The sequence below is a fragment of the Falco rusticolus genome, chromosome 1 (genome assembly GCF_015220075.1).
Source record: "Falco rusticolus isolate bFalRus1 chromosome 1, bFalRus1.pri, whole genome shotgun sequence".
NCBI lineage: Eukaryota > Metazoa > Chordata > Aves > Falconiformes > Falconidae > Falco > Falco rusticolus.
In genome coordinates, this window is record NC_051187.1 from 113606785 (window position 1) to 113625904 (window position 19120).

Genomic DNA, 19120 nt, shown 5'->3' on the forward strand with positions numbered 1-19120 from the left:
CTGAAGCTATAATGTTACATACAGTCTGTATAGTTATAGACAAGGTATGCACATTCAAGGGGGGAAAAAAGTTACTCTCCCAATTAAGGAGACTGGTATTTAAAGGCCAGTTCAAGACAGTCATCATGGACTGTAACAAGCTGAACTGCCTGATCTCTTAAAACTGCAAAAGAATTAAAAACCTGGACTTGAAAATCCATTAAGCTGTGCCTCGGGGAAAATGAATAGACTTCTGATATTTGAAAGCAGATTCCTATGTAGAGAAAATTAACCAGTCTAATTTTTAAACAAAATCTAGAATCTTGGAGAGTTCTTTCAGAGGGGAAGAAGGAATGGGAAAGAGTAGATTATATTGTATTACAAATATTTTTTTTAATTTAAAAAATATAAATAACAATTTTCTTTTAATTACCAAGATTCTTGATTACCCTTGCAGTGTCCATCTTCATGAAATGTGGCCAAATTTGTAACAGTTTTTGTTAATTTGTATTTTTCCAAATTACTTTTTCACTTTTGGTGAGGGACTCCAATAATTTTTCTGCCCACTCTGTTGAAGTAGGATCTTGGTCCCAGTGACCTGGAGTGTTGCCATTGCCTTGTGCAGAATTACTTTACACAAGTTGGTTAAACAGAACTGTAACAACTTATAGGGCATCGGTAGTCACTTGATAATCCATTAGCTGTGACAAAAAGTCATGCGGGTTTGGATCTGTAGACTCTACTCTTCTCCCCACCACGTGGGGAAGACCTTGATAGTAAAACATGCATAGCCAGTGGGAAGGGAATATGACCATCTTCAAACTCTTACCTATCGTGGCAGGGGTAAAAATGCCAAAAATGGCAAATAACTGATCATTAAAAATGTTGATTGAAGGGGTGGGAGGAAGGTGGGGAGAAAAATTTGTGCTGAGGTGCTGCTTTAGGCAAAGTAAAATTTTATTTGAAAACAGCTTGAGGTATTTAATTGACATAAAATGAGACATTCAGTTTGACTTTCAGTCACGATACCCTTTTTCTTCAAACACAAATATACTTCAAGAATTGAAAAAGAATTGTATCAAGAAGAAAGCCAACACCTTCAATCCCCCAAATGTTGCGAGCTTCAGCTAGAAGTCCTGCAGTCCTGATGACTAGATCTGTCCCTCAAAATCCCACGTTTTCAAAGAGCTTTGTGTTTTGTTAAATTATTTAAACCATCACCAAATGTCTGGTTTCATTCTCTAACCTTTTGCTTGTATGCAAAAGCTTTGTTTTGTCAGACATCCTGCTGGGCTGACTAAGGAAGGAATTGTTTCAGCCTGTTTAAAGGTGATCTATCAAAAGGCTGAAAATAAATATTAATACAGTCCTGCTTGGAACATTTGTACCCGCCTTAATACTGTGTGCTAAAGACTTCATCTGTTTCTGCAGCAAATCTTCGTGATTGTCAGGGTTTGCTCTGATGGTAAACTATTGCGAAGGTTCACAGTTCAGTGGCTCAAGAAAGTTACAGTAAGCGTCCAAAGGTGCCTGCAAGCTGGAGTGGCAAAGTTTATATAGATATGGGCCAGATGGGGTTCTGATGTTTTTATATATACATGGAAGAAACAGATAGTCCTCTAGGCAAATATAAAATTCTCAGTTAGCTGAGTAGCGCTGTCTGTCCCTGTCGAGAAAAGAACTTTGCTAGATATTCTTCCCCATTCACGAAAGAACATTTATTTAGGTTTGGGAAGGTGAGATGCAGAATGTAAAACAATTATTGCTAGGATGGACAACTCTTATTATTGAGTTGCTTCACATTATATAGAAAAGTTTGTATTTTTCTGTGCTCTATTTGGCACGTTGAGCCACTGGAAGCTGTCCCTTCTGAAAAACTGGCTTTGAGCTCAGTAATAAACTGAGCTCTGGAAAACACCAGGTAGCCAAAAACTAAAAAAACTTTATGGACCATGCTGGTTTACTCGAAGCTTCCATTTCACCAGCTCTAGGAGACAACAATCACGACTTCTAAAGCTTTTCAGAGTTCTTTTAATTTCCCCAAGAGGTACAATAGAAATGCAGCGTATTGGATGAATGCCAGGCTTTTGTGCAACTGTGGGGGTTCTACTAAAGAAGATACAGGCTATTGTGCTAAAATAGTGTTGCTGTGGTATTGGAGAGATTCTTTACATTGTGTTAATATAGATTAGTAATAACATGCAACACAGACAAAATGTGTCAGGCTTTATTAACACTGATAGCAAGATAAAGCCTACTATTGTTTAGGTGACAAAAGTAAAGGAGGCCATGTGTTGAATTTAGCAATCTCTATCCATTACTTAGTAAAAGCAGCAGGTATAAGGTCTCCAGTGTATGCCTCATCATTCTTCTTGATGGGTATTCAGAAAGGCAGCTAAATTGGCGCTACTTTGAGACGGTCTTGTGATGTTTGATCTCTTACTCTAAACAACCGAGTCTCTGCTTAAACCCAATTTAATATTGACCTTTTCCATGACCTGGATTGTGCAACGTTTTGTATTCTCTATGAATAAATAAAGGCACTTTAACACACTGAAGATAAAACCAGCTTGTAGTGCTTTAATCGGCCACATCCATGTCAAATGTATGCTTTGGAAACAATTAAAAAAAAAGAGAAGGCTAAACTCTTTAAACTTGCAAACTACCTTTATCTTTTAGGGAGGTGAGAAGGTATATTTAGGTATATATTTCCTTTAATAGTAAACTTAAAATTCTGCCTTGGTTTACTTAACAAGAAAATAATACAAGAAGTATCCCATGTCTTATGTCTGTTATGTTACATAGTCACAATTTTTGAAATGGCTGTTTCAAAACAGCCAGTAAGGTGAACAGTAAGGTTAAACAGCTGCCTGTGGAAGATCTCTCTCAGCTGCCGATAAGACGAAAAATATATAGATATGACACTACTTACTTAATTCAAGAGGTATTTATTTTGTTTTTTAAAAGAAAAAAAACCACCAACCTTTCATTAAGTGGTAGGCAGGTGCATAATATTATTTATGTAATTGGACAGTAGATATTACCGGGATTTGCAGTGGAAATTGGTAATGACTTTTTTTTTTTCCCAGCTGCTAACATTAAAAGTCAAATTGCAGAGATTGAGCCCTAAGTCAGACTAGAGAGTTTAAGTACTAAGTATACATGTCCACAAGAGCAGGCCAAAAGAGGCGATTTCAAAAATATATGCATTTCTCTCTGTATTTAGAACCTACTTTGTACTTCGGTAACACTGAGTATCAAGTGGATGAAAGCGCCGGTTACGTGGAGATTCGTGTCTGGAGGACTGGAACAGATCTGTCCAAAGCAGCTTCTGTCACGGTGCGTTCCAGAAAAACAGAACCAGTGTCAGCAGAGGGTGAGTTACTCATAAAAATATCACTCGGGTTGCTTTAGAGTATGTGAGCATGAAAATGTGATAGCTGGCATTCACTCTTATTTACCTTCAGTGTATATATGGGGTGGAAAGGTGAAGTAAAAGACGTCAGATGTGGATTTATCAGGTAGAAAACATAACATTTGTGTACCAGTTGTGTGTGGCAAGGAAGACTCTGCTAAGCTCACTGACTTTCTGATGGAGACTGCAGAATGGATGTGGATAAAACGGTCGTTAATTTACTTGCACCTTAACTGATGGCAAACATTGGGGGAACAGCTGGAGTGAAAGGGAGAGTATTGTCTTATAGCACTGTGTTTCGTGGGATAAAACTGAATTTACAGCATAAATCTGCAGTTGCCCTGAAATGATGTTATCACTGCATTAGCTGAGGAAGTTTTATTTATCTATGAGGGCTGGTGTATCTGTGGAGAGAAATTCTGGAAGGCACCGGCAGTGTGACCTCCAAGGATTTTCTCTGTCCAACACTGACCCAAAATACCCAAGATATGGTGACTGTCTTTGTAAAAACCCTTTTTTTGCTTCTCAGTCCCAACAAAAAATAATTTTCCCTATCAGATTTTGGGAATACTGGCCAAAATTTTGGCTGTCCAATATTTTGCAGTTGCTTAAATACATTGCTTGACTTACTAGGTTAAATTACTTAAGTTACTAGGCTAAATTAATTTTAAGGAGAAGTTATAGCTGCTTGGTGTCAAGAAAATCAGTTGCATTAACAAGAATTTCTATGTTCAGCCCAACAGATTGATGACACACTGGCAAGGGATAGATAAGGCTTCAGAAATTTTCATATTAATCAAGCTGAAAGCAAAACTCTCTTTTTTTTAATGTGTGTGATATATGATAAAATTTACTACCAAAATAAAAGAATTACAGCAACTAGTAATGCAGCATGTGTGATTGAAGGGACAGTTAATGAACTTATAACGTACATATATGAAAATAGGATTTGACTACAGTTACTGAAGAACAGGCAAGTGGTTAGCAAAATAGACAGTGTACGTGATGATTACATGGAGACTCACTCTACAGGTAAAGAAATTCGACTGGGTCCTACAGGATCTTCTGTGTTGTGTACAAAGTAGCAAACTAAAATGTTGCATTTCTAATTTTGTATTTATAGTTTTTTTAAAAATAATTTCTTTTAAAGCCTAGTTATGATTTTTTGACAAAATATGATTTTCACTAAATCTTTTCCTAATTTCAAGTATTTATAGATTTTTGCACACACTAAAAGATGGTTGCATGTGAAATGCTTGTGCACACAATATTTGATTAAGGAAAGAACAAAACCTGTGCAAGAATTGTGGCTATTCATAATGCACAGAGCCCACCAGGGAGGTCAGCTTTTATGCAGAGAAGCCAGAGGCTACAAAATGATGTGGAACAGAAAAAGGCACAGTTACTTTTAGGTAAATTTCAACATACTGTGACTAAGAAGGGAAAGAATTGCTGTCATTACAAGCAACAAGTAGAACATTTAAGAGGGGATAGGGAGGAACACTGGTTAAAAAGAGTGCAAAATGATGGAGACAGAATCTCAGTGAAACAATGGGACATAAGCAAAGGAAGAAGTCATTATACATCTTTCAGTTTAGATTTAAAAGTCTCCTACACAAACAAAAAAAGCCATTGTAGGTGTTTTCACCTGCATTCAAGCTGCCTGCTCCTTTCCATTGATGAGATCATGGTAACAGCACTATTTGCAAGCTCAGTGAGCTAGCCTAGTAGCGCAAGATGCTTTTCCTTAAGGTACAGCTGGAACTAATCTTAGACACACATCTGCTCCTTTAAAGGTAAATAGCTAAGTAAAATCTTATGTATGCAGTCCAGAGTTGAGCAAAAGGATTTTATTGCTGTGGACAGCAGGTCTGTTGGATGTTGTTGAGGCTGTAGCCTGTTACTCTGCAGTTTAAGGGTTCTTAAACAAGTTTTAATTGTGCTGATGGCATAAAGAGCAAAATGATGATCTGGATATGTATTGGTGTGTGTTGCACTGTATGTTCACTGTTCCCAAATTTATTTGCACATGACAAAAATCTAAATTAAATTTTCTCCAGGACAGCAGTAGAAACTGCTGCAAACACACCTCACAAATGTACACATAGTAGCAACTGACCATACAAGTTTTGTTGTTTCCCAAACAGCTGGAGTTGATTACGTGGGCATCAGCCGTAACCTGGATTTTACACCTGGAGTCAACATGCAAGTGTTACGAGTGATCATCCTTGATGATTTGGGCCAGCCTATTCTGGAAGGTCTGGAGAAGTTTGAGCTAGTTCTATGCATGCCAACAAATGCAGTGCTCGGAGACCCTAGCAGAACTACTGTCTTTATCAATGACACCGTCACTGACTGTAAGTGTAAAGGGGGTGGGGGAGAGTTTTTTCAAGGGTTTTTCCTTTTAGTGTTTTAAGTGCACTTAGAAGGTGGAAGAGCTCTCTTGGCAGTAGCATAAATTGCTGTGTGTGTAAGTGCTGTGATGTATCGTTTACCCCAGCTACACTATAAAGATTAACAGCTGTGTGCTACACCTGAAGTTGGAACATAGGGCTATAGTGCAGCTTCTTTGGCGTGTCTTCCTTCTCATGATGTACTTGAAGATACTGTTTTGGACAACTAAACGTAATAGTGGGACTGTGCCATGAGCTGAAAGTGCATTTGTTTATGCCTGGTGCATTAAGGCTACAAAATATTCATTTTGAAGGTAGATAAGCCAAAGGAATTAAACCTTCTTTCCCCTAGTAATATCTGAACACCAAAAATCATAGAGAGCGAAGTTTTTCAAGTAATTATGCAAGTATTGATGCTCATGCTATTGCATGAAGCTGTAATTGTACTGTCGCTTCTAGAGCAGCTTTAAGCGGGGGAAAAAACAAGGTAGGTGTAAAACTTCTAAAAAAGTAAACAGCAGTCAACACAGCGCCGTTTAGAGGTTCTCCAGCACTTGGTAAATAAACCAAGCTGACTCTCAGCAGCCTCAGGTTTCTGCAGATTTGTTGCACTTCAAAGACTTAAAGAAGCTATATTGTTTTAGAAAGCTCATTCTCAAATAGAACTCTGAAGTGCAGTTACAGTTTCACTGTGAAATACTCATTGAAGTCAGCAAGAAGGATGATACTGACTTCAGTGGAGGAGGAATTGTGGTTGTCACCGCTTTCTGCCCTTGTGGTATCATGCACCTACTTCCTCCCTGCATTAAAGGTAAAAGAGACTGCTTTATAGAAAATAATTCCACAGCTCAGAGATTGCTTAAATGCTGGTTTTTTTTAAAAAAAACACAAAGTCCTAGCTACTGTAAGAAGACTGGTGACAGAATTAGTACTAAGTTTGCAATTAGTTGCTGTAGACCAGGAAAGTGTTTGAATTCATATACATTCAAAATCTATGTTTAAAAAGCATGTGTAAATCTGAACCTTCTTCAGTTTATTGTAAAAGGTTAGCAAATAAAATGCTAAATTAAAGAAAAAGGCTACTTTTTTGTTCTGTTTTGTTTTGAAATTGAATGTGGTTAATATTTTCTGCCCGTGTATGAGGGTCCTTTTCAACTTGCGATACATGTTCTGTTGTCAGTACCTAAAGTCCAGTTCAAAGAACCAATGTACATGGTAAATGAAAAAGATGAAGAGCTGGTGGCCCTCATTTATCGAAGCGGTGACGTTAACCATAAATCCACAGTGCGTTGCTATACTCGTCAGGGTTCTGCCCAGGTTACGATGGACTACAAGGAGAGGCCAAATACAGATGATTCTGTAGTGGTGTTTCTCCCAGGTAATTTTCCCATTGGAGTTTGAAAATAATGTGTTACTTTTGTCTAATGAGTAATCTGATAATAAAATAAGAGCTAGACTTCCGGGACATGCTGGGAGTTGCTATGCTAGTTGAGCTTCTGTGGATGAAGAAGGCAGCACAGGACTAGTTACAAATAGTTTTATAACTGCGACAGCCACACTTTCAAAGGTTTATATGGCCAAATTTAAACAATAAAGAATTATTAATAAAGAATATTGAACATCCTCTCCTATACTTTTGAGCCTAGCACTTTTTCATGAGAATATGCAGGAATAATACTGATACAGTGCCTTCAGCAGAAGCCAATTGGAGCAGCAGATTCTTCCCCATACAACACCCTGCTGAATGCTGCGCAAGGTGCTGCTTAGTTCCCATCACAATGGGAGTGTCATGGGATTTTTCCTTAGCAGAGATTGACTCAAATACAACAACAAAAAAAATGAAGTGTGCCAGTCCACGCTAGTCTCTGCTTCCATGTCCTTGAGACTTTTCTATGGCAAGCCTGAAAAAGTTTGGGATGTGGGTTTTGTTTCGTTTTTATCCTGGTCTTTTGTGTTCCGATGATGATAAGGTCTTGTTTTCGCTTGATACCTTTCTGCAGGAGAAACTGAGAAGCCCTGTGTGGTAACTCTGGAGGATGATGTAATTTATGAGGAGGAGGAGGAATTCAGATTGGTGCTTGGAACACCAAAAAATAATTCTACTTTTGGTGCTTCCATTGGGGATCAGAAAGAGACAATGATCAAGATTCAAGATGAAGATGACAGTGAGTTTTTTGTTAATTGTTGATTACATATGTAGCTGCAAATGGGAAAATGGGACTAATTCCATTCAGTGTTTGGGCCAACAGTTTTCAAAGTACCCAACCAAGTTTTTAAAAATCCTGTCAAGTATTTTATTTTTATGTTTTGAATTTGCACCTTTTTATTCTATTCTGAATGCATCACTGGCTCTGCCTTTTGTGAGATAATGGGGAGAGAAATTGAGAAATTCACTTGTTTCTTTCCATTCCATTTATTGCTGTATATGTGTTGCTTTGATAAGAGTATCAGAAATTTGACTAAGTTGAAAGAACCATAGATGCCTTGGGTCAAATTCACAAAACCTTCAGGAATGTAATAGGGACTTTTATGTACAGATTGTACAGGTTATGCATCTGAAGATGTCAAATGACATGTAAAAACAAAAGAAAAAGCCCACAACAAACAAAAAAACCGTAACATAATTGATAGTGCTGTAAAATGGACTCCTTGTAAGTTGTAGAGTCATTTAAGAAAATCAAATTTATCCCATACCTTTCCCAATGCATTAGAATAAATAACTTGGAAAAGTCACTGCTTTCTTCAAAAGCTAAACATGTTTTATGTCTAAATATTCCATTCAGACTCTACTAAAGCAAATACCAGGGGATCAGGTGTTCTTCTTTTAATAATAGCTACAAAATTCTATCTGAATTCCAGTTTCCAAAGTATTTCACTTTGATCATTCCATGTAGCAATCAATAAATCAAATATATTAATAACCAGACAATCACTTTGAATTTTCAGGTTTGTTAGTTATGACATTCTCATTCCTTTTGGATTACCCACTCTCAGAGAAGTTATTTGCACTTGGTCTAGTTGATATTAGAAAATTATTATTTATTTTTTTTAACGTTGAGGTTCTTTTCTCATCTAGAACCAGTTATTACATTCTCTGAAATAAAATACAGCATTCAGGAGCCTGAGGAACCTGGAGAAATTGCACTAGTAAGAATCCATGTTCTACGCCTCGGTGATAGCTCCAAAGTATCTGTTGTCAGAGTGCACACAAAGGATGGCTCAGCCACCTCAGGAGAAGACTACAATCCAATGTCAGAAGGTAAGGGCTTCACTGGGTGTGGGGATGGGAAAGATTAGTTTGGAAAGTGCCTTCCCGCAAATGAATACTGGGCAGGAAGCTGTATTCTTGCTTTGATATCCAAATGGCAAATACCGTACTTTAGACTAAGAGTTCCTGCTTTATTTTGTGTGTTTTGGAATAGGAGATTTGAGTATTGCCTATCTCCAAGCTAACTGTGGGACCTGTAAGGGATTGAACTGGATGCAAGATCCTGTTTGGTCTGGGCTACTTTGAATTTCCTAACCTGGAGTGCAAACTCAGGATTTCTTTGTAAGAATCAGAGTTCACACATAGCTGAGGTTGTCACCTACCCATCATGTGTTTGAGAAGAATTTGGTTCTTGAGCTTTGCCCTCAGGTCCCCTGAGGTGGCAAGAGGGTTGGGATATTCTTATGATAGACAGCTTAAGATGATACAGGAATATACTCTGATTCCTGGTTCTGCTATTTTAAGGCAATTATCTAGATTTATTCTGCGTTCATCATCCAGCAGTATGGAAGAGAGATCTGCTTAAGCACTTACAGTAAGGAGCTGCCAGTGGTGGGATGCTTTTCATAGAAAACCCCACCCCTAGGAGCTGGCACCCAGGTCCCCTGTCTCCCAGGAAAGAGTTCAAACCTCAGGCTTACAGACCCATCTTCTCTTCCTGTGACCTATTGCGTTTCAATTTGTTTTCATGGTAGTGACGTGGTTTGGATGGAGTGTCACCCTCACAGGAACAATGTATAAGCCTGGTGCTTACACAGGCTCCCTTGGGGAGTAACTTTTCTACAGTGTCTTCTGCAGGGGGGGAGGTATGACCTTGAATACAATTAAAATAAACAAACAAACAAGGTCTCTCATTTCTTGAGTATTCTTGCTATTGACTGGGCTGGTGTCAGAAAAATGGGTACCACTTCCTCCTGGCTTTTAGCAAGAAATAACAATAGCCAGTTGATTTCTGGAGGAAGGACCACGGATGCCTGTTTCTAATAGACCATTCTTGTCTTGGGATTTCATATAGATGAACATGTCTCCTAAAGACCTAGCGCCAAGAATGTTGACTTTTCAGCTCAAAGTGCAGGTGTTTTGGATGCTGCTTAAATATGCACTGCAAATGGAGCCTGAGGCAGTATCAGTACTGGTATAATAATATATCTGGGACCATTCCTTGGCATGCAGACCCATTCTGCTGAACTTTCTTTGTCACTGAAAGCAGGACCTCTGCGTGCAAACTGCGTCCCTGGTCCACACTAATTCAGAAACTTGTCCAGCAATTGTTTGGAAGAAAACTAGTTGGCCAGGCACAAAATTGTGTCAGGATGTTATGTTTTGATGTTATTTTAAGTCTTCCATCAAGTTATCAATATCAACTTGTATTCATTTTTTCTGTCCAGCAAAAGTGGGTTACTTTTACTTCATCATTGTGCTGAGGAACAGATACTAACACCTCAGTTCACTACTCCGTTTTACTTAGGGCAAAACCACATTATTGCAACAGAGTATGTTACTTGATCACAACTGAAAAAGAAAACAATGTTTGGGTCTTGATTTTGCATTAATTTGTTGTTTGTTTTTTTTTTTAATCAGATCTTGAATTCAAAGAAGGAGAAACTGAACATTTTGTTGAAGTGGAGATTCTGTATGATGGCATACGAGAAATGAGAGAAGCATTTACTGTCCACCTGAAAGCTGATGAGAACATGGTAGCAGAGACACAGGTAACCACTGCTGGCAACAAAATTTGCCATTTGCAATGATTTTTTTTTTTTGTTTGCATAAACATTAAAAACCCACGTACTCAGAGCATGCATGACAGCCTGTTGGTGACACGCTCCTGTGGTCAATTTGGTGCATACCTGTCTAAATCCTGGTATAAATTAGCTGTAAATCCACACACTTTGAACAAAGTTTAGAAGTCTCGAATTACAGCTTTTATGTGTGACCCACTACCTGCTTCACAGAGAGTTTGGCAGTGGGGAGCTCTCTTGTTCTTCCCAAGTTATTGGTGTACCTCTTAGGAAAGTATAGTGCACTGACTGGCTTGTAGAAACCTGTTCTGTCTTTTGCTATTATAGATGGTGAAAAGTATCAAAACATTTAAAAATATAGAAAAAGAAAGCAAGCAGCTGTGACTGACAGTTTTTATTTGTGTTAATTGTGTCTCCAGCTGCTACCCAACCCAGTACAATAGAGAGACTGCGTCAGTCCCTCTCTAAAACATGTGTGGAGAGATGCAGCAGCTGCAGCCATGCTGTGATGCTCTGACGGGCGCTCTGCATGACTTCATGGGCTCACGTACAGCTCAGTGAGGCCTTCTCGCCCGTTCCTGTGGTAGGAGGTCTGTGGGCAGGGAGGCAGGCATGAGTGGGGACAGATGGGCATAGGTTCCTTTCCCATTTCTTCTATATTTTGGTAAGGCAGAGGAGAGCGCAGCAAGTGTTAGAGCTGCTACAGTTCTGAAAGGCACCGCCTGCCATTCTGGGCTGTATTTAACATCTGATTTGACTTAAACACTAGCAGCTTCTTACTTCAATACTATATACAGTAAATCACTACCTGCAGAGAAACTACGGCCCTGGGATCCATTACATCATGTATATTATACCTTGATAAATTTGTTGGCCCCTATTTTAAAAACAGAAGCTCCAAAGTTAACGCACAGTCTTCATACTTAAGTTGGTAAAAGCCTGAACTGGCTGTCAAGTGAGATCAGATCGTTGTGTAGGCTGAAGCTAGTACAGTACATGGTCTCTGGAATTAATTTAGGAGCGTTTGAAGGTTTGGGTTTGTATTTTATGTTTGTGGCAAGGTTTTGGGGGAGGTAGGTGAGTCAGGAGTGAAGTTGAGCATGGGAAAATCAAAAGGAAACATGGTGATTTAATGTTTGTCTTCTGTTTCTTGCTACCCAAATCTACTTTATTTGGCAAAAAATTAAATTAATTTTCCCTGAGTTGAGTGTGTTTTGTCCATCAGAGTAATTGGTAAACCATCTCCCTGTCTTTAGCTGGACCCATGAGCTTTCTCATCCTATTTTCTCCTCCTGCCATGCTGAATATTGGGGAGTGAGTGAGCAACTGGGTGTGTGTTGGACTGTTTGCCAAGACTAACTTCTTTGGTGTTTAAGGAAAAATTGGAATATTTTAATTTCCCTTTTTGTAGTGTTTGGGGAAATAATTCTTCCTTAATGTTCAGCTAGTTGCTGGTGAACAGGTTTTAAGTGGAAAACCTGTAAAACCCATAGAAGTAAATCTTCCTTGATACAAGCCACCATTTTATCAGAGAACCCTGGGTAAAACCAGAATGAGCTTGGTGGCAGAAATTAAGTTGCAGGCACTACTTCTCCTTCTCCCTCCATTCCTCATTTTCAGCAGTATACATAAAGTTTTCTTTCTCTCAACTCAGATGAGTAAAGCCATTGTGTACATTGAAGAAATGGACAGCATTGCAGATGTGACATTTCCAGCTGTGCCTCAGGTTGTCTCACTTCTGATGTATGACAATACTGCTAAAAGCAAAGAGAATCCACACCCTCCAACTGGCTATCCTGTTGTTTGTGTAACGGTAAGGCTTGCCTCAGCATGCTTTTGTCCAGCTTACTCATTCCATGCTCCGGAGCATGTAAGAAAATTGAAAAAGTATTCAATTCTGGAAAATGACAACTAAAAGCAGCAGGCTGTTGTCTTTATGCTGTCTTAACTCAGGAGGAGAGCTTCTAAGAGAGGGTTACTAATGCCCCTAACCTGTGACAGCTGTTTCTGCAGTGAGTGTTTCTTGCTGAGTTAAATAGGTCTCTTGTACTGGCTGTGCTGTCAAACTAATTAACCAGTTCCAGGGGATGACTTGGACACATAGAAGTAAGGCCAGAAACCCAGAGATTTCTAAACCCAAAGCTGAGCATGCAGGAAGGCACAGAGGAGCGAAGTGCTGCCCAAACAAGGGCAGTGGCTGGGCCATACGGAGCTTTCCAGAAGCGGTTTGCATTCTGACTTTGTGAGCAGAGCTGTGCCATGAGCAGCTGAGCAGCAGATTTTACCAAAGTTGACTGAACAGCCTTTGGGATCAGCCATCTGTCCCATCTGCAGGAGGCTGCTCTCCCAGACAGAGCTGGCAGAGGGACATGGACTTGTGTGCCTGCTGCTTCTGTGTGAAGTCAGGTGTTTTAAACTGTTGATCAAGGGCGATTTTTTATTTTTTTTTTTGGGGGAGGCGGGGGGAAGATGAATGTTGCAGTTGCAAAAGGCACACATGCATCTTCATTCCTGCTTGATTCCATTGTGAGGAAGCAGCAACAGACTGCTGGGAAGGGTGCAGTTGTAATTTGGCAGCTCTTCGCCAGGGATGTATGAATTCAGGCCACTTATTTCATGTTTCTAACAGTTTCTAATTTATTAAGAGTGGTCACAGACTGGGATTTTTCAAGCTAGCATGTCTAAATTTGGGAGAACTTACTTTGATGTTGTCAAATAATAGTTCAGGTTTTTGAGTTAGTACTAGCAGTTTCCAGGTTTGTGGGGTTAGAGGTGACACGTGAATCATAACAGCAACTCACAGCTGTCTGAGGTTTGGTTTTATGTTTGTTTGTTCTTGTTTTCAATTTTAAAAGCCCCATGGCATTCATTCATATCCCCTCAATTAATAGGAATCATGCAGTGTGCCTGCATGAAGGTCTTACTTTGCTGATGCAGCGTTAGTAATAAGCACAATACTGCTAGAATAATGCTTAATAGTTTGCTTGCCTGGAGCAGGTGTAAGTAAGAATAGATAACCTCCTTTATTTTGTCTAAATGCCAACCCACAGGCATGCAATCCCAAGTATTCAGACTACTACAAAACCGGATCCATCTGCACCACAGAAAACATCAATGACACTCTGACCATGTACCGCTGGCTTGTCAGTGCTCCAAGTGGGAGTGATGGTGTCACCAGCCCGATGAGGGAAGTGGACTCCAACACCTTTTTTACCAGCACCAAATCCATCTCCCTGGACTCTATATACTTCCAAGCAGGCTCCAGGCTTCAGTGTGCAGCTCGAGCTGTGAACGTCAATGGCAATGCAGGTCTGGAGCTGCTAAGTGCAATTTATACAGTAAACAGAGAGGAAGGTAAGTTTTTCGTGATGGGAATTAGGTAGCCTTTCTTGGAAAAGTGTTTGCAGCTGATGGGGGTCTGCTATGGAGTGTTTTGGTTTAGGGCATTAGTGCTTGTACTTTAGTTAGTTCTTTTTCATACCAGTACGGGACTGTTGCTAGTGAAAAGCAAAAACATCTTGTAACTTATCTCATCAGGTCTGGTATTTCGTGACTTTGCTTCCATCGTAGGTCATATGTGCGTGATTGGTGGGTGTATGGGTGATAATGATTTCTTACACCTAATTTGTCTAGTCACTAGAGCAGAATATGACTTCCCCAGTCTTGGGTCCTTTGCTTGTCTCGATATGCATATCTGGGATACGCCTCTATTTCCATGTGGTTTTAGTTTAAACAACACAGCTACTGATGCTGAGGGTGTATTGTAGGTATACTGAATCTGATATTGTCTAAAGACTGCATAATTCAGACAGTTAAAATAGAGGTGCTGGAAAAGTGTAGGGGCGTGAAACCCTTGAGGAAATTCAGATATTGCAGCACTGCATGCGTGATTCTGCTGAGAACTTACACTCTGCCTCAGAAGGCAGGGAGACATCCTAATTCTGGGTTTAGCCCACATCCCTCAGGTTTCTTAACTGTGATCCATACCTGGATGTGTACATCTAATCTATTGCTTTTCCCCAGAAATTCATTTGAGGAAAATGCATCTTTTTGCTCAGTCAGTGACTAGAACAGTTACTTGGAAGTTACTTTAAAGTCCTATTCTGCCCAAATTAAAGCAGGAGCCTGACTCCACTGCATTTTGGGATTCACAGGGCCAAAATATTGGGTGCTAGGGGGTGACTCTTCTCTGTCTCTTTAGACTAAAATGTTTTCATTGTAGTCAGCTTAGTGACTATGCAAGTGGGTCATGCTGTGCTGCTTCAGCGCTGGTTTGTGCAGTTCATTCCTTCTGCTACATCTCTGCAACGCAGAGCCCTTTACCTCCATCTCTTCCAGCCACAGTGCAAACCCCCTGAGTAGGATTGAACTGTGTGGGAAGAATTGAAAAGGTTTTGTGTTGCCAGGGTATTAGTGACGGTCCTGTTGTAGTGGCAGTGGCCTGTCCTCAAGAGAAGACAAGGCTTGTGCAGAGAGGAAGTATTTTTTGTTAAGATCACAAGCTGGGGAAGGAAGGGAAACTTTTGGGCATGTAATCTGGTCTGAAATCCATCAAGGTGTTAGGCAGTTGAGTTCATGCTCAGTGGCTGAAAAGTAGCTCCCTTGAGGCTTTCCATTGTTAGCAAGTTAGGCAGTGGCTTGTGAAGTTTTCAAGGTTCCCTGAGGCTCCTAAGTGTTAGATTTATAGGTCTAAAGTGTCCATTATGCACCATAGCTCCTCTGCGGATTTACTGTGATGCTCCCAAAGTGCCAGATTTTTGTCTAATTTAATCAGAAATGATCTTTGCCTCAGTCACACACAGAAAAAGAAGCTGAAATACCTTTCCAGTGTAAGTGATGGACCCTGCAGAACAGCACAAGCTGCCCCTATGTAGTTTAGTCTGCAAGATGTTGGCTCCCCTCAGGCAGCCTGCTTTTTGTGGCAAGAGCTCAGGTGTGATTGTGAAGGCTGCCCTTCACTGCAGTAAGCGATGGCTGCCAAGGTGAAGGCTGATATAAAATTGCCATGTCCCAGTTTCTAGGGAGGAAGAACAAATCCTTATTATGAAGAGTTCGGGTTCCTCAGCCACTGCTGGGCATCGAAGTGTTTCCATACCACTGCCCTCGCTTGTCTGGAGAAGGACCTCTTTTCCCTAGGGATTAGACCAGGCAGCCTGAGCAGAGCTGTGAGGAGCTCCCTAATGAGCATCTCGGTATTTCTGCATTTTTCTGACCTAGCTCTATAGACAGACATCTCCAAGCTGCTTAACACAGATACAACATCTTACAAACCTTTCTCCTTTGCTCAGGTCTTTGCCAGCCTCGCATCCCAGGAACGGTAGGAGCAGAACCTTTCTCAGCTAAAATTCGCTACATGGGTCCAGACGATCCTGACTATCCCAATCTGATCCGACTAACAGTCACAATGCCCCATACAGATGGTAAGCATCAAGTGGTGAGGGTTAATTGGACTGCTGCTTTGGACTTTTCTTCTCCCACAGGTTTGTCTCCACAGTTTGCTGCGTTGTGGCAGAACCACGAATAATCCGTGTTTAATGAACAACTTGCCAATTGTAAGGTTAATGTATGGATGAAACATTGGGTGCCCCTAGCTCCTCTGTTTCCAGACTCCAAGTCTAAAAATATGCTCACAGGCGGTTAATGAATACTTCATTTGCTCTTTTTCATTCAGGATGTTAATGGGTCATGTGACATTTATGTTTTAGGAATGCTGCCAGTTATCTCCACGCGCCCTTTATCCAACTTTGAGCTAACACTTAGCCCAGACGGCACTCGTGTGGGACACCACAAGTGCTCCAACCTACTGGACTATAATGAGATCCAGACCAAACATGGGTTTATTACAGAGGAAATTAAGATCCCCAAAGTGATTGGAGAAACATCACCTTACCAGTACAGCAGTGCACTGCGGTCTGCCAAAACCTTGCGTTTCTACCAGAACCTCAACCTTGAGGCTTGCCTTTGGGAGTTCAACAGTTACTATGACATGTCTGAGCTGCTGACGGACTGCAGTGGCTCCGTTGGCACAGATGGGCAGGTATGTGGCACTGAAGTGCCTTCCTCTCTCAACACGAGGCTTTGGAAGCACAAGTCCAACGGAAAGTTACTAAGGATTGCATGAGAAAGGTTTTAGTCACTATGCAAGCAGTTTGACACGGGTTCCCTTCGCACAAACATTTTTAGAAGTACAGATTTGTTCCTTTGTACTGTATTTCTGTGTGCAACCATGGTTCATCTTCCTGTTAACTGAGCACAGCTTACTGCATTGCTGTTGCTCCTAGTCTGGATTTTAGAAACTGCAGTTTTGACTCAGAAGAGCTTTTCCGAACTGTGTACATGCTTGTGCTGTCACCCAAAGCCCATGTAGCAGCATAGTCAAAGAAGAGGCTACAACTCCATTGCCTTGTAGAAATAAACCATATGCATGTGGTATGTTATTGACCCTGGAAGTATTTTCTAAGGCTACAGAAAAAAATGCTTTTACCAAACAAAACCCAACCAAACCCAAACCACGCTTCTAATTAGAAGCTCTAATGTAGGCTGACAGTGTTCAGGCTTTAGACAGAGCTGCCAAGTAGGTGAGTTTTTCTAAAGAGAAGCTTGGTTGATAAGGAACAAACAAAAGTTTACCCAAAATATGATTTTTCCATATAATTTGCCTGAGTAAACCAGGCTATTGTTCCAGGTCTTTGATACATATTACATCAACATCAGTCACAGAGCAGGCATGGTGGCTCCCGTGTGCAGTGTCCGACAGCACATTGTGTTTCCTTGGAAAATAACCCAACACACAAGTGCCCTTACAGCAATTTCACTTAAATTAGAGGACATTCCAGGGGGCTGTAGACCCTGTGTGCTGGCTCTGCCTTGAATCAGCCTTGGTTCAGCAGCTTGATGCTTTCCCATTCCATAGGTGCTCAGTGGCCAAAGAAGATTTGTTTACTAATTATTTGCTTAGCCACCCATTCTGGTTGCTTGTTGCTTGCTTGGTAGAGAGAGACTTCCATAACTCAGAATTGTAAATTGCAGTGTTTCAGGGTGCCATAATCTATAGAGTTCAATCTGTTTTAAAGGGAGGTGTTACTTACAGAACTTATTTCTAAATTTGTGGGTTTTTTTCTGAATGCCTAAGGAATCTGTGGTTCTGATCTGAAACTTCCATTTAGACCTCCTTCAGTTTCTGTGGAGTTTGTTTTGAAGGGTTGTTTTCGTTATTTTTATTCCAAAGTAAAACAAAATCTTAGATGGTCCTTTTTTTTTGAAGCGGTATGAACCCTGTAATGTTAAATTGGCAAAAATTTGGGGACATTATGAAGTGAGGTGTTTGCAGCACCTGAAATAATAGTGATGCCAGTAACAGATAAAAAAATGTTCCTGTGCAGATGGTTTTGCTCCGGTTTAAAGAGTGCAATTCATGAGAATGCAAGGTTGGCAAAGTAATTTTTTTCAGGTTGCATACAGTAACCTGGTACCGCAATATTTTTCAGGTCTTAAATCTGGTGCAGTCGTATGTGACTCTGCGGGTTCCTCTCTCTGTCTCCTACGTCTTCCACTCCCCTGCTGCCGTTGGTGGCTGGCAACATTTTGATCTGCAGTCTGAACTGAGACTCACCTTCGTGTACGACACAGCTATCCTGTGGAAAGATGGGATAGGCAGCCCTCCTGAATCAGAGCTCCAAGGTGAGCTGTTTCAGATGACACCATTTCTAAACTCCATCCTGTTCTGATGATGGGAGATGTGGTTGGTAACTTGATGCTTTTTAGTGCAGAGAATCTCAAAAGCAGTAACAGCATGCTGACTCCCTCGGTTATAACACCCACCCAAAGGACAATTAGGTTTGGTGTTTAGTGCTGTATGTTATTAAACTAGATGTTTTGAATCTTCCCTCAATTGCATGCTGGTTTTAATCTATAAAAAATGAGATGAATTAATGCACGGACCAACCCTAAAGCAGATGTTCTTATGGAGAGATAAGACTCCAGTGCTGAATTGGTGCACAGTTACAGGGCAACGGAAGCACTTACATATCCCTGTGCTGGAGAAGTGCCTGCAAAAGGGACCTTACGGGAGTGAGCAGCCTTGGTGTCTGTGTGACAAAAAGTCCCAGACCCTTTCTCCTGCCTGCACTCTGTTTTATCATCATATGTGGATAGACTTCAGGTGAGTCTTGGTCTTATGTAAGCAAAAGGGAGAAACAAAACCTGCCTCAATGGATCGAACCATTAGCAGGTATAAATGTGTACATTTCTTCTGGAGTTGGTGGGTTTGGAGGTCTCTCTCAGAACAATAAATGTGACAGGGTTTAGTATCTGTGAGGAAGCA

At 40.5% G+C, this 19120-nt stretch overlaps 1 protein-coding gene across 1 annotated transcript in view; it reads left to right on the plus strand.

Annotated features, from left to right (window-relative positions):
• FREM3 (FRAS1 related extracellular matrix 3) overlaps nt 1-19120 on the plus strand; it is a 70257-nt gene that overhangs the window by 42574 nt on the left and 8563 nt on the right. The window contains exons 7-17 of the mRNA XM_037399735.1: nt 3206-3355; nt 5542-5751; nt 6968-7165; nt 7788-7952; nt 8864-9046; nt 10637-10767; nt 12452-12610; nt 13848-14151; nt 16086-16217; nt 16503-16834; nt 18285-18477. Of these exons, the coding sequence (XP_037255632.1) occupies nt 3206-3355; nt 5542-5751; nt 6968-7165; nt 7788-7952; nt 8864-9046; nt 10637-10767; nt 12452-12610; nt 13848-14151; nt 16086-16217; nt 16503-16834; nt 18285-18477 (2157 nt within the window). The remainder of the gene's footprint in view (nt 1-3205; nt 3356-5541; nt 5752-6967; nt 7166-7787; nt 7953-8863; nt 9047-10636; nt 10768-12451; nt 12611-13847; nt 14152-16085; nt 16218-16502; nt 16835-18284; nt 18478-19120) is intronic.